The sequence below is a fragment of the Scatophagus argus genome, chromosome 16 (assembly GCF_020382885.2).
Source record: "Scatophagus argus isolate fScaArg1 chromosome 16, fScaArg1.pri, whole genome shotgun sequence".
Lineage (NCBI taxonomy): Eukaryota > Metazoa > Chordata > Actinopteri > Scatophagidae > Scatophagus > Scatophagus argus.
Genome location: NC_058508.1, coordinates 8,859,847 through 8,882,596, shown reverse-complemented (window position 1 = coordinate 8,882,596; position 22,750 = coordinate 8,859,847). Strand labels below are relative to the sequence as shown.

Below are 22,750 nucleotides of genomic sequence, written 5' to 3'. Positions count from 1 at the left end.
TGTCTAGGATTGTTTGTGCCCTATGATGGCAATGGCAATGCCCAGAAAAGAAAATGCAAGCTGTCTGTTGTTTCCATTTCACCTACCTCACCTCTTTTTCACCTCACACACACACACAGACAACCACACACACAGTTTCATAGATTCACGTACGGACTTGATGTTCCTGCTGGCGATAATGATGGCAAACTTTCTTAGTCGTCTTCCATAATAATATGGCAATTATAATACAGGAAAGTAGTACATGGCTCAAAATGTTGCAGTGTCCAGTGTAAACCTCACATCTCTAGGAAAGAAAATGAGGGTGTATGCAGAGTTTGGTTCATTTGGACCGGACCAAGAAAGTAAAGTGAGACATTGTTGGTTTTTCATTACATTCTGCCACTGCAATGATGATGCTGGATGACAGCAACCAGACCAGAGCTAAAAGGGCTGTATTGAGGTATAAATTTCAAGTGTTTGTACCGTACTTTAGTACGTCTATCTCATGCAACTCCATATCCCTGTCTTCCACTAATTGATGTGAGAAACTGAAGGGAAAGTGTTCTTTTATGTGGTGAGGATAGTTTCCTGCTTTTTATGCAGAACAAGCTATTTCAGAACCTTCCTGCATTAGCTTATACTGTCACATCTAGCTTTTTGTTTGTTTTCTTTTATTGGAAATAACCATTTTTCCCCACTACAAATCACAAGCATTAGCAAAGTACCTATGATCACTGTTAAGAATATATGAAGAATATGTGTGTGAATGTCAGTGCCCCAGATGAAAACGGACAACAGACAAAAATTGAGTGACTGGGTTAAAGTGATGGATGTTAAGGGATAATAAGACATAATTGTAATTCAACAACATTTTACAAAGAAGCTACACGAGGCTGGTATGAAAAGGGGAAACTGAAAGCAAAGTTAAAAGAGTAGGAGTGAGAGAGAAATATTCCCCCTTTGGCTGATTTGGCTTAAAATATGTTACTCATAATGTCTTTGATTTTCAAATTAGGGCGACCGCTTTTCTCATCGCTGTATCTCATCTCTTTCTTTCTTTCGTTCTTTCTTTCTTTCTTTCTCCAGTCTTCCCTCCTGTTTTCCCAGATGCAAAGTTTGTGTGTGCGTGTAGGTGTATGCGTGACCTTTGATATCACTGCAGTCTGCAGGGATGTGATGAGAAGGAAAAGGCTCCCTAAACAAATCACAGTCTTATCTCTTATCTGGCCCAGCCAATCACATGCTGATCTTATCACCAACATCAACAAAATGCTTGGAGAGTTAGCGAGAGATAGAGGGAGTAGAAGGAGTAAGAGACGAACAGAGGAAGAGATGCACCAACAGGGAGAGAACAGGCCATAAAAGCAGAGGAGATGAAGGAAAAGAAAAGCAAAGATAAAGGAGAGACAATGGGAGGAGGATCAGAGAGAAGAGGAATGAGAAAGAGGGTTTTGCAGGACTAAAATAGACCAAGTCAAATGAGAAAACTAACAAACCGTATCGAGCACTACCAGAAGTGTGTGTGCTTGTGTGTGAGCATGTGTTAGTGTGGTTCAGTGCTGCCATTATGAGGTGATGTAAAGAGCTAATGCGGTGTTAAATAAAAGCAGCACTTGCTTCATTATTCATGGTGTCTGGGGTCACACACCCAGGATTATGTGTATGTGTGTGCGCATGCATGTGTGTGCTGTATGTATGATGTGTGTGTGTCTTGTGCCAAATTCTTGGCCACAACTCACTCGCTCTTTAAAGAGGATTTGAAACTTTAAGAGCTACAAAGTGGGTCAGCAACTTTGTCTCGTCTCCTCTCAGTTTCCTTAGTTTGACTTCTAGCACCTGTAATGGTCAAGGTGCTGTAGAAAAACACAGACGCGAATACATTACATCTGCGAAACAACAAATCCTGAGTGTAAAAGCAGCCGCCGCATTCTGAAATTAGTAGAGTTCATGTTTTAAAAAAAACCCATGTTGTTCAAACCTTGCTGTAAAACGTGTCCGTGACCCAGTTGAGTCTCATCCCCTCTGTTGTGTGAGCAGTGATCCACAGATGCTCCTCTCCACTCACGACTCAAGTCAGATAGTATTACTGTCCTTCGTCCTCATGCGAGAGACCTCAGCAAGGCCGTGTGAGGACAGTCCTGATCCTCCAAGATGTTTGTCAGCCTCTAACCAGCGTCATGGATGACTCATTTTTGTTTTCCGTCACACTGGGCTGTTAACTATGTGACCGTTTGCACTTTCACTCTGCTCCCTGCAATTGAGTGCTTGTTGTTGTTGTTTTCAAGGATTCAAGGAACTTTATTGTCATACCAGCTCACATTCACATGTTTATGGTACGAAATTAGGACTCAAGTCCCGGGAGCAGTAAGTGGACTATAAAAATATAAAAATATAAAGTATGAATAGAATATAAGCTAAACAGAAAATAGAATATAAAAGAATATAAAACTAGACATTTAAATAAGCTAAGCCTTAAATAAGAAGCCGGTTTTAACATATAGCAGCCTAAGTATGCGTGTACAAGTGTGTGCAAGTATGAGGTAGTCCAGAAAGTAGTCCTTAATATTGCACTTGTGAGTCCTTAATATTGCACTTGTGCAATATTTTCTTTATCTACCCAGCAAAGATGGCACTATATGCTTATTTTTAACACTTCTCTTCCTTATATTCATACCATACACTATGCAGTTTCCTACTAATGGTCACTGATGAGCTGGGTGGTTAGACTCCCATGACACTGACTCAAACCCAAAGTAAAGCTTCTTACTGGCCCGACACACAAGCATTGTGTCACTGAGTTAAATTAAAATGTGTTGCCGACGCACAGCTGACTGCGAGCTGACCACCAGGACGTATTTAACAACTATTTTCATCATCAAGAAATCCGACAATGTAAAAAAAGAAAAAAGAAATAAAAAAAAGGAAACTATGGATAAATGCCTTCATAATTTCCCGGAGCCTGAAATGAAATATTCAAATGCCTTCTGTCCAAAACCCCTAAAATATTTGTCTTTGTTTCTCATAAGACAAATAAAGACAGCAAATCCTGGAGCCTGAACTGACAAGTTTTTGTTTTTGCTCGAAAAATGACAATATCAATTATTAATCACTTAGAAATAAACTGTAGAAACGAGCAAAACATTTTCATACCACTGAGTCTCATCCTGCTGTATGTTTGGAAGCGAGAATATATTGGATAAAGTAATGTGACTGGCTCTTACTGTTAACTTTTGCTCTTTTGCCAGTGAAAAAAAAGAAGATAAAAAGCGGAGGCGAAAAAATAAGGATTTACTGGATGCGTGAAATTACTGATTCAATCACACATCGCGCTGCTCACTCACACCCACTTCCTCTTATGCTTAGTCAGTGCGCTGAGTCAGCCAAAATAGGTGCTGATAAGAGACAACTGAAGCCTCAAATCTAGTGGGTTGATGTTTGGCAAGAGATACGCAAAGATGGGCCCGACTGGGGTTCGTAACACTGGAGAATCCAGCAAAAGCAAGCTAGATTTGAGAAGTATCAAACCACAGAAAGCTCTCCATCCTTCAGGCCTCCCTCCAAAACACCTCAGTGCACACTGCCTGACTACACTACCTGCCCCGCAGCTCCAGCGGGACATACAGCATGTGTGAACAGTGAGATCGCCATTAGTCTTTTGGTGCAATAATTAAGTAAATGAAAAGCTATGTTAAAGGCCGCAGTCATATAAACACAAGCAAAATAACCGTCATGAACGTACGTCAGTCCTAAAAGGCAAACGTACCCAGCCTGGCAGTTTCTGCTCCCCTCTGTGGGTGTGTGCTTTGGACTACTGGGGTAGCTGTTGAACGAGACCGCAGCCTCAGCCTCTGTGGCCCTCGTTGTTTGGCGCGAGACTGTTCAAGCAGTGCACAGAAGTTGTTTCAGGTTGGATATTTGACAGACATAAGATTCCCGCTATTGTGAAAGTGCATTAAAGCCAGTGATATGATTGGACGGTCTCATTGCAGGTCTGCGACAGACACACAATCGATTTATTTTTTCTCCCTTTTTCTGAGTGTCAGAGTATTTGATTTCTTGATTGAAGAGATTTTCAGAAAATGTAACAAAATGTTCATCTAAAATAACTTGCCAACCCAACCCTTCATGCATATTGATATTTTTAAGTACCTTCAGATATTAGTAATATGATCTGAAATGGGTGAACTGCTTTTGCTCCTCTGTTCTCCCAACTTCTTTTCCTTCTTCCTCTCAGGTCCTCATTTGTCTCTGATGTCTCCGTTCCCTTATTCTTTCCAGTCCTCCTTGCTTTTCCTGTTGTCCCATCTCTTTCAGTTTCTTCCACTTTTCCCCCGTGTCTCTGTGTGTCTCTCTCTCTCTCTCTCTTGTCATCACTCTTGTGCCCAGAAATGTAAGTGACCCATCTGTGATAGCAAAAGGTACATTAGGCATTAGGGAGTTCCCCTCTGGCCCTGTGTGTGTGTGAATCTGTGTGAGTTTGTGTGTGTGTGTGTGTGTGTAAAACTCTGTGTGTCCGTGCGTGTTGTTAACAGATCTCGCCTGATGGACTCCTCCCAGGGGTGCTGTCCGTCTGCTTGGCCAATGAATTGCAGCCAATTACTCTGCAGGCCTCGCTGGCAGCCAATCAAATGGAAATGGGAAAGCTTAGAGATGACGATGGGGTTTAGGGCATAGCACTTATATTGCACTTGGTTAATGTAAAGGAGAGTTGGCTTGTGCATGAAGTGTGTGTGTTCATTTGAGAGAACTGCTGTCTTTCAGTCCTTCCCTCTCCTCTCTACTGTTTCCACGTTGTTATAATATTAATGATGAATGTATAAGCGTGGATGTGAGCTGTTCTGAATCGAGCAGATTGCTGCAGTGAGAGCAGCAGCCAGAGACGTGCCCCTTTGTTTGCAACCCTCAGATGTTTAAAGAGTTCATCGTGTTAGGAAATATGCTCAACCAGACAGAGCATGCATAAACCTGCAACTACAGCTGGAGACTCTGCACAGAAAGATGGGTGGAAAAACGGTTCACCAGCAAATACATGTAGCGGCCAAGCTCAGCTGAAGTGATCCAGCTCTGTAAAGAACACACAGAAATAAGATTGATCCTGTCATCTTGCTGAGAAAGAAAGCAAATAAGCTCATCTTCCAACATGCTGAACTGTTCTTTTCCCTTCCATGGCTGTAATATATCTGCCCATTCTCTCCTTCCTGTTCCCTCTGTTTTCAGTCTGCCCTCACTTTTTTATCTTGCTCTCGTCCTTTCTTTTATCCTGGTTCTCGTTCCCTGACATCGCTCCTTGCCCTCTCCTCATCTATCTTCCTGCCACTCTTCCATCTAGCTCTCCCGCCCGCCCCGCTCGGTTTCGTCCTCTTCAAAGTAGGTCTCGTGGTGTCAGTGTCTGTCGGTGGCAGTGATGAATCAGTGACACTGCCAGTGTAGTTAGTGATGACCATAACAGCTGACTGGTGCATCTTTGTGGGTGAAACTATCAGCACATTATGCAGTATTGATTTGCCCCCTCATCGTTGCATGTCAGAGCGGAAGCATGGTGTAATATGGTGGGAGATGAGATGTACTTTGTACTGTAATATGTCTTACCCTCCGGCTACATATACAGTGAAAAAAAATTTGTTAAAAAGCTGTTTCCTTTGCCAGAAACACACATCAAAATTATACACTTTAACTTAATCAACTTAATCAGTAATAAGACATTGATTAGAAAAAGTGTTCTGGAGGAGCAACAGATCTACTTCACTCTGGGTGAACAAAATTGTCATCCCAAGTTAAATTTTGGCACATGTGCCCAGCACTGGTCCAGGCAATTTGCTCAACATCAAAATATTTGTTGTGGCGTTGACCCGGCTACACTAATCTTCACTGAACTGAAGTAATATTTTTCCTCTTTTAATTTCTTTTCATTCTTGGGATGGCTGTATTCTCCTTTTTACCCTCATGTATGCCAGCTGGAAGATCAAACTCAGTCCCTCGTCGCCGTGCTATGCAGAAGCTGCAGCTAAACTACTGTTCCTGAAAACACGGTATAAAGACAGAGATGATTTCACACCTGTACTCATGCTCCCTCATGTCACTTCAGCCATTCTTCTGGGCTGCTTTACAACTCCATAAATGTAGATCTTGGTGTTTTGTTCCTGTGCAAATCTGGCCTTTGAGGCTTTGATTTTTCTTGTTTTTTCCTGGGCAGTGGGTGTTGTTCCATTCTGTTTGAGCTGAGGTTTATGTTATGTTGTTTGTGTCTTTGGAATGAACTCAGCATGATACACAGCCCTCTGGCACACACACACACACACGCACAAGACATAAATATAAATCTATTTTACTTTGAGTACAGAGTGCATGTGTGCACAAGCAGCATCACAGCGTGAACACGCATATGTGTGGATTATTGGTGACTTTCTGTACGTTTGTGTGTGACTGAAACTGTGCGTGTGTGCTTGAACTGGATATGCTTCTTTCTTATGCATTACCTGTCTTAATAAACTGCTCCTTAGATTAAGTTCACGATTTGATCTCTCCTGTTGCACTGAACTCTCTTCAATTCTTTAAAACCCTTTAAGGCTGCTGCACACTGAATGCCTCCATACAGGCTTACTTTATTCAGTACTTGAAAAAGAAAACATGTTTCAACAAGTAATCCCGACAAAGAGGTTTCTTGTCGAAATATTACTTTTGTATTCAAAAAAGTATTGCAGTGTTGACGATCGGGCTGTGCGGCGACTCCTAATTCAAAGTCCTATTTTATTGTGATTAGCACCTCAACTCATTCAGTGGGATTTTCCCTCTCTCTCTCTCTCTCTCTCTCTCTCTCTCTCTCTCTCCCTCTCTCTTTTTCATTCAGCAGCCTGTCATAGTATAGAGTGGTACAGATGGAGGGGAAAGCACTAAGGAAGTAGGAAAGGATTGTTAAATTGTACATCCATTTTCTGGTCTTTTCCAGCAAGGAAGGAAAGAAGGAAGGAAGGAATATGATTAAATTAGGAAACCATTATAGGTAAGGCAGATAAGATACAGAGAATAATAATGATGGCTATGGCTGTTAATGATGACAATATTGACAGTGAAGATAATTTTCATAATGACTCTGTTATGACTGTAGAGGATATAATGAGAGTACCCACAGTTTTTGTACATGTGACAGGTTTGAAATGAACAATATGTCAAAGTCTAGTGAAGGCAAGCATAATGATGAGATAAACAACAAGCAGGGATGTGGGGATAGTAATCTGATTACCAGGGATGGAGGGGAAATTACAGCAGTAGCCTTTACCTTTTTATGAACCCTACAGGTGTAACCACTTGTCACCAGCTGCAAATGTCTATTAGTTCAGAGAAGGTTTTTCCTTGCTTTGTTTGAACATGTTTTAGAATTGTGAATTGTTTTCCTTCTTTCTTTTTCCTAATCATGCATCTCTCTGTATCTGATTACTTTTATCTCTGAGACAGTGTAGTGAAATGTGCACCGATGCAAAGTATCTGTGACTCCAAACTCAAAGTACATTTGCCTCCAAAATGTACTCATCTAGTTTATTTACTGTGAAGTGGTGTTGTCACACTAAACTGCAATTCATTGATGAACACTTGATGTTCCTCTGATCAGAAACTCTCAGTTCTGCTGTGTGTTTGGCTTTGTTAGCTATTAGCTCCCTTTAGGCTGCTCACCTGCTGCTATCAGCTAACAGCTAACTAGCCCTCTTCCTAGTGGTTTAATGTAGATTTGACCATGTTCACATGTTTTGACCAGCACAATGGATTTCAGGTCTTGTCAGCAAGCTTGCTGAAATGTCTTTGTGGGATGGGAAACGATGTAGCACAAGGACATTTCAGAATATTAACAATTTTTTGAGCCTTGTGCTGAGTAGATGGCAACAATGAACATACAGTGGTTGATGCTTGGTTTAGTTTATTATCTGCTAAGCTATAGTCTGTTCATCCCAAACACATTTTCTGGATTGTGTAAGGACGTCTTTTGAGCCCTGCAGTTTACGGGTCTTTAACAAATATTTTAATGAATATTGGCCGATAAGATTGGTAACTGATCAGTCTGAGCTCTCTCATGGTGTGTTAAATCTCAATATAATCTGACAGCCCACATCCTTACATAATAATTAGTCTCAGTGGAAAATAAAAAGAATCGAGTATTCTGCGGCATTGCATCAATTTAAGCATTTAAGCCTTATTCAGTTTGGTTGTTCATTTTTTATCAATAAAATTTTTGCACAAATAGCAGCTATTCCAGCTTAGGTGTAAGGTTTGGTCCCAGAGGAATGTAGCAGAATATTGGCCTTATTAGAGGAGATAGGGAGTGGGTAGGAGAGGGCAAGATGGATAGAGGGAGGCAAGAAAAGACAGAGCCCCTGGACAGAGAGCTAACGAAAAGGAAGGGAGACACATAGAGGAAGATATTGGACTTATTAGAGACAGAGAGAGAGGGGGATGATGTTATTTTGTCAGTGTTTCCCCGTGGGGGCTCGACTGCTTGTTAAAAAGTCCTGACAGAGGAACCACAGCAATAACACACAATATACACATTCATACACACACACACACACACACAAACACAGACACTTCTCCTGTGTGATAAACCTTGAATGGGTGTCTTCCTCCCTCTGTGTGTCTGCAAAATGGACTGCATTCAGGCCAAAAATATTCTTCTATGACGTCAGAGACAGCCTTGTTTAATAATGTGTGTGTTTGTGTGTAGCCTCTAACACGGTTGAAGGCTACTGTTTCCCTATAATTAATCCAATACAGACTCAGAATATTTGGTCCCCTCTTTACACACCAAGGAGTTTATCAGCCATTCAGCATATACACAAACATACTTTAAAGAATGCACAGTCGTTTTCACAGTGGCATCACTGGATCTTCTTATTGTTTTAAAACACTGTTATCTTGTAAACACAGTTTCATAAGACCTTGTCAGAGCCATTCACAGAGGAATGTAGCGGACGTACATAATGTGCTGTAAGTAATAGACTCTACCAGAGCAATGTTGTTAGTGCAATGATATTTCTCTCTGGCAATTATGAGACAAAAAGAAATAAAACAGCATAAGGAAACTTACTTTTTTGTGTAGGTTTGTGCAATTGCATGTGTGTTTGTATATACTTGTTTGGTGTACATGCCACACATGCATAAACGGCTTTTACAGCAAGCAAATACTATTCAAAAATGGGCAGCATGTGAATACATCAATCATATAACTGTTGCTTAGATTCCACCTGTGACAGCTGTGTGTGTTTATCAAGGCAGTGTGTTTGAGCTTAGCACTTGTGAAATAAAGTCCTATTCCGTGTGGTGTCCAGGCCTACATCACCATGTTATAGCTTCATGGCATCAGCTTTACCTCAAATTGTTTTTTAACAAGGATCATTGACCAGTAAGTTTAGAGAGTTTTCTTAATCCACATAAAAACATGTTCCCAAGTTATGAGGATTTCACATGAACACTGGAAAAGGTGTGTGAACAAGACATAAAAAGTTGGGGAAAAAAGTGTAGTATTGTTAACCACACAGTTTGTTGTTAATGTTTAATGGTATCCCTGCACAGTGGAATCAGTGGAGTCAAACACGTGTCCATCTGTACTGGTTTTTGGGTTTGTAAGACAGAAGTATTTTGATATCGGATAATAGTTCTCCTATTACAAGAGGACTGCAGCTACGGCACTGAACGCTTAAGTCTGAGATCCCCCCACATCCTTGTAACATTTCAGCACCATGGACAGAGCCTTGCTGCTTCACACATGGGAATGCATGTGTTATCTTTCTCATTATAAGTTGTGCCTATTTTGGAAAACACTTTGTCAGTTAATTTTCCTCTTTAAAGTTTCTCCTGTCAGCTAATCTAAATCTCCATTGTCTAGATTTGACAGAGGATATTAATAAAAAAATCAGATCATAACTTGTTGGAAGTAAATTGTGGTCTTGGTACCAGTACTGGGCCCGTTTTTATTTCTCTTAATAAATGTGATAAGATCACACTCTCCTGCTGAAAATCAGTCAGTTAAAATGATTGAGAAACATATGAATCTTCATTTCTTTTCATCTGGGACACACCCAACCGACAAAACAGCACAGTTTTTCAGCCTTCCTATTAACTTAATGATTATCTTTTTCCTCTAAAATACAGGGTGAGAGGTAGAAGTGAGTGGTACCATCCTATAGGTTGTCGAACATTTGGAATTTGTGTGTACATTTTCTGCTCCCAGTGGCCGATCCAGCCAGAGACACTGTAGACCTGTTTTGTGAGAAAGCTGGTGCATATTACTGAGTAACTTTACATTTGTAAGTCTACACAACGTACCTTTTTGTCTATGACCATAAAATGTGATATCAGTTTTAAAATCAGATTGTTCTGCTTTCTACTGCATTTGAAATTTTAATAATCTTGACAAACAATGACCTCTGTCTGTGTACACTAATCAGTTTCATTCAGTTTCCCACAGAATGATGTTATGTTTTTGTGGTTTTGGCTGTTGTAACTCTGTGGTTTGTATGGTGAGTGCTGGCATTTCACTTTGTTTCCACAGACATTTTGAGCCCTTTTGTTTTGCTGCAGCTATTTTTATGCCTGTCTGTTTATATTTAGTAACTGGCCACCGAGGAATTTTTGTCATATCAGTGTGTTTCTCCTCCAGTGGACGCTGCAGAGCTGTTAAACTCGGCTGATAACAGGCTATCTGAGGCAGATATAAGTGATATGTGGATGCATATGACAAATATATGCAGGTTTTGGTGTGCATGTGCTCTGTCAGGCCTTTATCTTGGTGAGTGTGTACCTCACAAACTCAGTTTACTAGACACTCATCTGCTTGTGTGTGTGTGTGAGATTTTTTTTTTCTTCTTTTTGTACACATGTGTGTGTCATCAGACTAGACAGTGCATGATGCTATCAGCAGCAGAGGATATGAGGACTACTATTTATAACTCCCCTCTATCTCAACTTAGACACACTGTCCTGCCCTGCGGGACAGGTGCGTGTTTGTGCATGTGCGTCATTGTGGCTGTGTGTGTGTGTGAATGTGGGCGTCTGTGTATGCAACAGAGTGGGAGACTGTGAATGTGATAGACGAATCAAGAGGGAGAGAGCTGTGAAAGACAGTCTGTGTGTTTGTGTGTGGGAGTGGGTGTGTGTTGCGAGCTGAAGGTGTGGGTGGAAAGAAGAGACATGTCACACTTGACAAGGGTGAAATGAGAGGATATGATTGGCTGTTTTCTGATGTCACGGATTGTGAGCCATCCCAATTACAAACAATCACACAGTGCTAAGTCACTCTATCAGATCTTCCCCGCCGCTCTGCCGCTCTACCTCTTTTCTCTCGGTCTGTCCTGCATGCACGTGTCCTCCCTCTTTGTCTCTAATTTCATGTCTTTGTGAAACCTTTTCTGCCTGCCGCTCTCAGACAAAAATACTTTCTTTTATAGTTTTTTGTTGCTAATTCTTTATCACCGACTGCCTTTATAGTCATCGTTTTGTATCCTGTTATTTTACAAATCCATTCTTACTTTGTGTCTCATTGCCTCCCTCTATCTCTCGCTCACTCAATTGCATAACAAAACCTGTGAGAATAAAAGAAAAGGAGTAAGCAATAATAAAATGTGCAGTATGAAAAAGGTGAAATATAATAAAGAAGCGCACACACAGCAAGTGGGAGAAATTTGAGCAACAGAGAAACATCGGATGACAGGAACACGATTGAAGTTGTGGTGGTCTTCCCTCCTTCAGTGGGAGAGTGAAAATAAAAACAATAAGGTGGTTTTATTTAGTTCTTTTCTGTCGGTGTTGTCCATAAGAGTCAGCTTCAGTCGAGTGTTCAGTGTAGGCACCCCTGGTCTCAGAATTATAGGTTAGACCAAACAAAACTGCCTATTTTTGAGACCGAATGGAGGCTGGCTCACCATTGTTTCTGATCATGCAGTCATGCTCTGTGAGAATATTCAGCTGAACCTGAAACAAAATCTCCTCAGTCCAGCTGGGTTTCTGTTGGGTTTGATATGAGGCATCCTGTGAAAATAAAGAGAGGTGGCTGGCACAAATGAGCACAGACACCTGCCCAGTTACATTTGAGACCGGAAAAGAGCAATTATTTTGGTAAAATTAAGATTTCTGTGTTGTTCCATGGTGGATTTTGGCTTACACACACACACACACACACACACACACACACACACACACACACACACAGACAGACAGACATTAGAAACACTGGCAAATTGATATTGAGGCATAATTCTATAGATATTATTTATAACCAGTGTTTGCTTTTGTGAATTTAATTTTGCATAAAGGTTGCTTTTTTCAGTATATTGTCTATTTCCAATGATTTTTTTTTTTTTTTTTTTTTTTTACATTAAAGAAAGTAAACGGAGGAATTAAATGCTCTTTTGTGAGTTCATATTATTCTCCCACCCCCTTCCTGTTGGCCCTCACTCCTGGCACAGTTCAGCCGACTGCAGCTGGTATGTGCAGGTGCTGGTATTTAAATATATGAAGACATTTTAAACATTATTCTATAAGGTAGGCAAACATTAGTCTGCCTACCTTATTCTGTTCTGTATATTTCCTGACTGGTCCCATGCTTGTCACAGTCCTCCGTATATTGCAGCAAAGTGTGGGAGTATTGGCCGCTGCTGTGAAGTACACAGGAAGTGACACATCTTATAGCATGACCTCCCTCCTGTCCCACCATGTTCAAGCATTGCTTTAGTTTCTACCCCATTAGAACACACACATAAACACACACACACACACACATACACACTCAGGGCTGCATAGAAAGCCTCTGAAGAGCACTTGAGTCTGGAGTATCGAGTGAGCACAACCTCACATACAGCTAGAATACCCTTAAAGGGCACTCAAGGGTCTTAATCTAGGAGCGAAGAGATGCACATCCACACTCGTACAAATAATGCAAACAGTGAATACCCACATTGTTCAGAGGCTATCAGCACAGAGGAAAACGAAATGCTAGGTCATGCATGTAGAGATAAAATTACATACAGTGCACTGATATGGTTACTCATGTAATCCAGTGCATTCAGCCATTGCTTAGCACTTGTGTCTATTTTCAATCCTCCAATGCCCTCTTCACTCAGCTGTGTTTGATCCATCCTGTGTCTTAGGAATGTAACTCTATCGGTATGCAATTTACTGAGAAGAAAGCAGGAGAAAAGCATCATTTAATTAGAATATTTCATGTACTGTCCCAGTTCTTTATTGAGAGTGTTGAATTTGTATTAAAGGAACAGCTCACTCAATAATGAAAATTCAGGATCTGCTCACCCCAATGCCAGTGGAAAGTCTGGTGAAGTTTTTTAGTTCACAAAACATTTCTAGAGCTTCACAGCAAAACAGCTTTTAGCATTCTGAAGAAACTGTATAATAGTAAGGCCACAGTTACACTTGGAAATGTAACTACCATATGGCGACTGATCACGTGTTTGGCTATTTGTATTATATTTTTGGACATTAAACCTCATGTATAGATAATCGACCTCTTCAAGATGTGTCTTAAACTTGACTTAGGATATAATGTGTTTGAGGCTAATTGTAGGCAGCGTTACACTGCACAGCAGCTCCTAGCAATACACTTGCTGTTTTTTCCCCAAGTTTACTCACACTGTAGATGAATTCCTGTAGATGCAGGCTGCAGGCAGTATGTACATGTAGTCCGTTACTTCATGTGTGTTAGTGTGAGTACATGCATGTGGTGCATTTGTTCATTTTGATATGAGGTGTGATCTTACAAAGTGATAGCAGGCAGAATCTCTTTTTTCTTCTTCATTCGTCTCATCTCTTTCACCCTCTCCAGCCTTTTGTTCTGCTTCTCTTAGCCCTGTTTTTTTTTTTTCTAGCTGTCAGGTTGCAGCTTTACACACGCAAGCACAGAAGACGTGCACACACACCAACCTGCAAGTCTGTCATAATTAGAGTGCCAAAGACAAGTGGTGTCAAGATAAGCCATGTGTGAACTCTCTGACATTTCAAGGTAACAGAAGTCCACACACACAACAAATCATGCAGCAAACAGCCAAAGACAGGGTAACGCTTTGTCATTCCACGCATTTTGTGATGCTGCATTCTCTTCTTCTTTCTTGCTGTTTATTATGATTTATTTTGACAGAATTCCCTTCATTTTAATAGTCCGCACCATAATTAATTATTTAACACGAAGCCTCAAATATAAATGGATTGAGTTAATTTGTCCACCTGTAATAGTGCTTGTCTGCTCTGCCCAAGCTTGTGTCTCACTTTGGCTGAATTAAGTGGCGAATGATTCTGAGTCATGTTTAATGGAGTGGATATGTGTTCCTTCGAGTGAATGTAACCCTCGTTCCTCAGAACCAAGCCCATAGAGTTCTGCCGCCTGCCAGTACCGCAATAATCCAATTTAGGCTTAATTGAATTGTTCTGAACCCCTCATCCATATATTTCCTCCACGAGAAGCTTATTACTCTCAATATGTGTGCGTCTGTGTGTGTGAGTGTTCATATTGTGTGAAAGTTTAAATGCTGTATGGTTGATTGATATTTCTGAGATGCAGTTTGAGTTAGTCAGTGGACCAATAAGGGAATTGAGACAAAAATCCACATAAATCTTCAACTCAATCTCTTCTTCCCCTCCCTTTATCCTCCTCGCCCTGCCTTTTCTCCTGCCCTCCATCCCTCCCTCCTCTGTTTTCTCTTTCTTCAGGATGTGAAGTCGACATTCTTCCAGTTCGGTGCGTCCATCCAGCAGGAGGCTCTGCTGATGCTGAACATCATGGAGGAGTACGACTGGCACATCTTCTCCATTGTCACGTCAAAGTTCCCCGGCTACCAGGAGTTCATCAATATCCTTAAAACTACTGTGGACAACAGGTAGGATCAACGAGACTCCTGCTTTGCACTGTTCAACATTGTCACTCAAGAAGTAATGAAATCCTGTTGGTGCCGTGCTGTACCTGTCCAGATGTGAAGGTGTTTGCTGACAGTGTTGCATTGTTGGCTGTGACAGCCATTTGGCAAACTTACTTTTTATTTTGAGAAACTCTGTTTAGACAGCACAAACTGAGTTGGTCAGATTAACTCAAATAATGAAATGTCTCCAGAAGGAGACAAAGACAACTGTAGCAAGACAAATGTCTGCAGCCATGTTATTGGCTCTGTGAGGCATGCTAACATGCTTGTCCTAAGCATCATGTGTGCTAACATTTGCTGATTAGAACCAAACACAAAAAACAGCTTAAAAAAGTACCGGGGCCACAAACCACAACTTCATGGTGGCACTAGAGGGAAAGTCATGGAATCGAGATTAGCAGGAATGGCTGTCTGGGAGCCACGGATAAATGTACTGGGCAAAATTTAGTGCCATCCGCCAACATGGATCTCTGTACCAAATTCAAAAGCAAGTCATCTAAATGTTTCTGAGTTATTTCAGTCCGGACCAAAGTGGAGCGACCAACCAACCGTCAGACATCCTTGAAGCTCTGTCGCTAACGTGGCTAAAAATGTATACCGTATGAGGAGAAAACTAAATAGTAAATGAGCTCATTGGTAAATAGATGCAAGAGAAAGTATGTTGATATTATAAGAAATAATATTAACATACTTATAATAATAATCCCAAAGGTTGGATAAAGTTATGAGGCAGTTATTCTCTTAACTTTATGCTGTAGGATTGTTATACAGCACTTAAAAGTACAATCTATCCAATCTGCCAAACATGGATAACTGGCTGCAATTGTTTTAATTAATTAATAATGTAGAGTGCTTATGAATGGCTAATTGAATAGGATTAGGAATTTGTTTCACAAATGTGTTGTTATCAAGAAACTGGCAAGTGCAAGCTAAAAATAATGTTTTCACATACTCATCCTGCAGCTGTTGGCTGTTTTACTTTCCGTATTGTAAAATCTTCTAAAATTCTAAAATCCACAATGCCCTGCAGACCAGTACTTATTTAGTGTCTTATACTATTTCAGAGTTCCAGGAAAATTGTTAGGAAAAAGAAGTTTTTACAGCTTAAATTGCTAGGTCTGAAGAAGTTTTTCATTATGTTCTGCAGAAATCACATCCTGTACGTTTTCCCTGGCATCTTTAGATCACCATTAAATATTATCAGTCAGTTATCAGCTTCATATGAATATATTTCCAATTCTTAATCAAAGATAGCTACACAGCATTCCAGATTTGTAATAAATGAAAGAAATTTAACATCCCAGTCTCAATATCCCTGCCCTCCAGAAGTGATGTAGACCTCAGCATTGAAATAATAGCCATAAATATCATTCCTGAAGCAAGAAATAACAAGCCCGATTACTTGCAATTACCTGATGTCGATTTCCTGTGTCAGCATTCAGCTGGTTCTCTGTGGCTTCGTCATGGACAGACAGTTTTAATACCAATAAAGTTCCATCATTCACAGCAGAAAATTGCACTAGTCAACTTGTTGCAACAAGGCTGACCTGACCAAGATATTAGTACATGCAGTAGAAATGTAGGCCAGGGTATATAACATGAAAAGGGAATGTATTTTGTGGATGGCTACATTGTCAGGCTGTCTTGTGGAGAAGAGTGAAGGCAGAGTGATGGTCTTCCTGTCATATGATCTGTAGATTAAATGGGACAGACATGTGGTTTTGGTTGGGAATGGATGTTTGGGCAATGGCCACATTTTAACTGATGTGCAGGTAAAGACTGTGCTGAACGGTTAGAATCATTATAAATCAGCAGTATGTACTGTATAGTTATACTATATTCTGAATGTATTTAATTGAGAGGAGTGATGCATTGTTAATGTGTCTCTGTGTCATTATCTCTCTTCATCTCCGGGACTTGAAGACAATTGTTTATTATCACTTTGGACAGCAAGACGAGGACTGAAAATCCCCCATCGCTCTCATGTTACGCTGTCTGTCTGTTATATTGTTGGTTTCTTGCGTGATGGCTAACCGCTCATGTCCCTTCTGTGTATCATAATGTGTGTGTGTGTGTGTGTGTGTCTGTGATTGTGTGTATCTGTGTTTGCATCAGTCTTTATCTCGCACTCAAGGACCATCAAGGACCTGTGCTACTAAAACAGCATGCCTACTGGTTTATGATATATTGTTTTTTAATCACTCACATAACCACCATTTTCTCTGTTCCTGCTGCTGTTTAGCCCTGCATACTGGAACCTCCTGACAAAGATCAACCAGTCCTGCTGGATAAAAAAGAGACTTTACAAATACATATTCTTTCTAATAAGCACTTTGTTATTTCTAACTATGGTTACAGAACTGGATTAAACTGGATTGTACACATGCAGTTTTTCTTCACAGTTGCTTTGGGCATTAATGTTTTAATGCTCCACAGAGGAAAATCTCTGTGTCAAAAACATCTGTCTTCAGCCACATGGCTGTGCAGGCGCAATGCAATATTAATGAACACCTATTTTGTCCAAAAGATTCCATGTTGATAGCAGTACTGCACTATTTTCTGATAATTGTCACCAATTAGCACACTGACCACAGGCCAGTGTGTGTTCTCCGTGTCCTTTAGTTCTGCGGGCTGCAACCTGCTGAGCACCATTATACAGGACTTGTTTTAGCATGTGCATCCCATTTAGCTCTAATGTGTTTCCCTTGACAATAAGCACCTCTTTACCATTAGCATTCATGTCGCACTTAACAATGATATTAATTATAATGGATAATTATAACTGCCCTTGCCAGGACCTGAGCAGAGTTAATAGTCTATTAGTTAAATATTACCATTTCACTCTTGTCCTCGTTATCCTTGCTTTAGTTTTGTGGGCTGGGACCTGCAGAATATCATCATTCTGGATGCAGTTGAAGAAGACAGCCGGTCTCAGATCATGCTCAAGAAGGTCCAATCCCCAGTGGTCCTGCTTTACTGCTCCAAGGATGAGGCGGTCTACATCCTGGAGGAGGCTCGCTCTCTGGGCCTCACCGGATTTGGATACATCTGGATTGTGCCATCACTCACCACTGGGAACCCGGAAATAACGCCTGACGAGTTTCCGCCTGGAATGATTTCGGTGTCATATGACGACTGGGACTACCCGCTGGAGGCACGAGTTCGGGATGGTCTGGGGATCATAACGTCAGCGGCAGCAGCCATGTTGGAGGAGTATGGTGACATCCCTGAAGCCAAGACGTCTTGCTACGGCCAGATGGAAAAGACAACCAAGCTGCCACCCAGTGCGTTACATAAGTAAGTAAAGAAGGAGTGCATGGATACCTTTGTTTTGGCACATTTATAATGATCAGCAAGAAATACAGCAAGCTGCATGTGTATCTAAATAAAAACATGAAAAACAGAATAATAAAAGATTGCATTTTTACAACATCAAGAGGGTAGCTGTGTTAATGCACATAGAAATTTGTGTGTGTGTGGGTGTTTGCTGTTTTTTTTCCTTGGGGGGGTGTTTTCACCCTTGTCCTCAGTAATTAGAGACTTCCACCAAGTTTCCACCAAGTCTACGTTAAGGATTGAGACTGAAGAAAGATGCAATTACTGGATAAAAGACCAAGGGATTCAGAGTTGGCGCTGAAGAAGAGACAAAGTGTAGGAGTCAGACAGAGAAAGAGGGGAATGAAGCTCAATGTGATTTTAGGCGTGATTTTAGTGAAGGAACCGAGAAGGGAAGACATTGAGACTGGGGTAACAGCGGGAAGCCGCTACAAATGAGTGCTCTCCAAAATTGAAGAGCTCCTTGATGAGTCCTTCTGTTCCGTTCCTCTTCTCCTTTATTCCTGCATTTCCCATTCACTCTCTTCTGCTCTCCTTCTCATCATGCGCTCACTCCCCAGCAGCCGGTGGGAGATGTTGCAGGTCTTGCCAGCTCTGTCTGGCTTTCCATCTGGCAGAAGAGAGAGAGATGCACACAACCTGTGTTTACATCCCAACATTGTTTTTTATATTCTCCCAATGATGATGTGTGAAATTACAAATCTTGAGTATATATATATATATATATATGAAGAAGATAGAAGATGATTATGACACAAAATATGGATGTGTGGTATTTAACAATCTGCAGTTTGTAATACTGGGGATTTTATGGGTATTGAGGTTCCATAATATTAACTTTAGAGTCAGGTGACAATATCTCAGAAAAGGATATGAGTCTGAAAGCAAAATAAAGAAGGAAAAGAAAGAGGGAGCGAAACATATGATAAAAAAAGGAACAATGAAATATTTACAGTTCTTGTGTGTTTATGCTTTTGTGTAATGTTAGATAATAATAAGTCCAGGTTATTTAGTTATTTCCTCTGCTAAACTAATAATACTTTGGTAAATGGAGACTGAAGTCTGACGTTTTCTTCTGATGCCACCTTACAGCAGCTGTCCATTCATTTTTACAGGCCTGAAACGCTTTCATATGATTGGTCAACTAAATTGACCAGAATCGGGCTCATGTGGCTGATGCTTCATCAAAGGCTGCTCATCTTTCTACCTGATCCTCTACCAAATTCTCAACAGCACTGAAAATGCTTCAGTCCCTCCACATTTCCAACTTTAATGTGGATTGTGCAGAAATCAAATCCGGTGCATTTTGCTCAGTGGGTAGTAAAGAGGGCCTGGCAGATTATAGCACTTACTGGGCAAAATCTGCCTGTTTAGAAATCCTGAAACGTCAGTAGTCACTGAGTTAACAGAAGATTTATTGTAAATGATCGGCATCATTTATGACCACTCATAAATTGTGATTATTTAATGTCAACTCCTTAAATGCCAATTTCAGTACAACTCTGGCTTTGTCAGGTACACGTACACTGAAGAGATTTACCAAATATCCAGAGCCAACTGACTTTGTTCCCAGCATGCTCTGCTGCCTCAGGTTGTTACCCAGGTGATGAGTAGCCACAGATGGCTTTGTTGTGGGTGAGAGAGCTCAGCCAATAGGGCTTCAGGGCCAGGACAAGAGAAACAGGATTGGTCAAGGCGAGGTCGGGGCGATGCGCCAGCGTGTGTTGTTAGACCATCAACGACTGTCAGGGGAAGTGGGAGGACATGACACGCACACACACGCACACACACACAAGCTGGCAGATGGGCTGTATGTACAAATGTACAGCACCAGTGTGACTTACTGCAGTATGTACACAGAGTCACAGTATTTGATTTGGTCTTCTTTTCTCTTATCTTAGGGACATCCAACAGTTGGCATTAATGTGTTTGCTTGCTCTCAAACTCAAATGTGATTTGTGACAGCATTAGGATTTACACTGGGTGCTGTTTTTATCTTTACGTGAGCTAAAACAATAGGGAAAAATATTTTGATGAGAGTAATATGAATAGATTGCTCTCAAGTCATAGAAAAGTCTGTAGTTCTAGTGACAAGTAACGTGCACTGTGTGCTTACAGTGAAGGTTTACCACCCTCACTTTGCCTGTGACAGCTGTAATGGGAAATCCGCGCTGACACATCCAAGATGAATATGTTTTGCAGCGTAATCGAAAAATAAAATTAAATAAAAACAGGAGACAAATGACCAACTAAGAGCGCTGGCTGGTGCAGCAGTCGGACCAAGTGACAACTTGTGCTCCATATAAAATATACTGTTGGTGTGTGTCTTTGTGCGTGTGTGTGCATGTTAGAAACAAGAGAAATATCCCCCCCTGAAGAGAATGTTCTGTCATGACGGATTTACAGTGTACCACTCACCTTGCTGTGGTGAACAGTGTACCTTAACAGACTTTAGCACTTATTTATCAGCGTGTCTTTTTTTCCTTTTCTTTGTGTGTGTGTGTGTGAGTAAAAGGCGTGGTGGAAGTAGTTCGTTCTGACAGGTAATTTCAGTCTCTAGCCTTGATATATGAGGGTCAGAACTCAGGAAAAGCATGTACACACATAAACACACACTCATGCTGAGTCCTGAGGCCAGTTGTCATGTGAGCTGTGGAGAGACGAATACATACACCGCACATTACGAATGAGAATTGTGTATATAATATATATAATTGTGTATATACTGTACAAAACTGCATAAGTATTTGCCATGTTTACCAAGAGTAAGAAAAGATATTTCAGTTCAGCGACTCCACATGTCACCCCACCGATCACATGGCTACATATTTGCTTAACTCTGTCCGTGTGGATATGTGTGCTACATGTGCATTTCTGTTTACACTTCTCCTGCAACTTGTGACAAATATGATCTCACAAAGAATAATATTCCTATCCTGTTACCTGCAGACAGGGCTTCATGTGAAATAAACTACTGTTGGAGGTCATACTTTGTTCCTCTGAAGTTTTAAGGTTTGGAGGTACATCAATATGTTACAAAGATAGAAAGTGAGAGGAAGATGAAGAAAGGAAAACTGCATCTTACAGACTTTAATAGCCAGAGCTGCTAATACATAACATGTACTCAGTGTGAGTGTGAGTGTAAGTGTGAATATCAGTAAGTCATTTTACCCCTCAGATCTTTACTGTCAGGTCCAGATTTAGTTTGCGTTGCAGGTAACAGTCTGTGTGTGAGAGGGACTGAACCACATTTTCAAATCAGTTCAACGTGTGAACTTAAATGGCACACGTGTGTGAGAGTATTCAAAAGCCCTCATTTCAGAGTCAAAATGTGATTGCAAGGTAAAATCAAACACTTCTCTACTTTTTCGTTCGAAAACAATGAGGTAATTGTAGTTCAAGTTCCTGGCACCTTACCTTGAGGTGTCCCCTAGCCATTGGTGTGTGTGCATTTTCTATAAGACTGTTTGAGCAGCAGTTCATTGCACAGTAGGTTGAGGGTGATCGCTCAGTCAGTATTGTGCTTATTGAGTAGTGTATGATTGACAGCCAGTGTGGTGGATCTCAGAGATGCAGTAAATGAACCCTCACTTGCAATGTAAATTACTACAAATCCTATAGTACACCAGGTTTGTTGATTTTTCATCAGAGGAAAGGATGACTAAGAAAGGTCCTCTGGTGTTGTGCAGGAATCCCCGAAAAACCATGATATTTGAACTCAGCTCCAGTGTAAAGGATCTCGAGCCAAAACACAAGCATCCTATTTAGTGCAGCAAAAGCAATCCTGCTGAAGTTGCTGCTTGGACATGTGTTGGATGCGTTTATGGTACGACTGCAAGCACAGAAAAGACAAAATGTAATCGTTAGCATTAATCTTGTGCTGCCCAAGCTCACACAGGCAAAAAAAAAAAACAAAACAAAACAAAAAAAAAAAACCTACACAAACATAATGTTCGCCCACACACTAGGGACAACAGGAGGGGCAGAGACGCTGCTAAGCTAGCATCTACTTCACCTTGTACAGCCATCTTTCAAGCCACACTTAACACGTGCCACCTGAGGCTGAGTGTTTTCAAGTAACTATCCACCTCCGGGTCATCTTAAAAGACCTAAATCAGCACTGATAGCAGCTTCCATCTTTTTTTTTTTTCAGACATCGCCTCTCTTTGACTCACAAGCGCAGTGTGTGTATGTGTGTGCTTGTGTGTGTGCGTACTGTTGCAGTTTGTAGATCATGAGGGCTGAGAATATACATCATCGCTTTGACTGGTCCTTGTCTTGACGAAGGACAAACGTCTCTATCTTTAACACACACACACACACACTCGCGCACACACACATTATACAGTTTGTCTTACTGTCTTTGTGGAGGCTCTTGTTCCTGTAGCAAACCCCTTGAGACAGTAATGTGCTATCTCAAGAGTTCTTACCTCGAAGTAAGACCTGTATAAACGCTGGGAGATCCGGGGCAGCTCAGAATGAGTGAGCACTTGAGATATTCTGTCCTTTTTTGTGCCAAAAACACA

General features: G+C 40.9%; 1 protein-coding gene across 5 annotated transcripts in view; it reads left to right on the top strand.

The window, feature by feature from the left end:
• grin2aa (glutamate receptor, ionotropic, N-methyl D-aspartate 2A, a) overlaps nt 1-22,750 on the top strand; it is a 136,467-nt gene that overhangs the window by 70,028 nt on the left and 43,689 nt on the right. For all 5 annotated transcript variants that reach the window (XM_046415933.1, XM_046415929.1, XM_046415930.1 and 2 more), the window contains 2 exons: nt 14,683-14,849; nt 17,757-18,185. In XM_046415933.1, the coding sequence (XP_046271889.1) occupies nt 14,683-14,849; nt 17,757-18,185 (596 nt within the window). The remainder of the gene's footprint in view (nt 1-14,682; nt 14,850-17,756; nt 18,186-22,750) is intronic.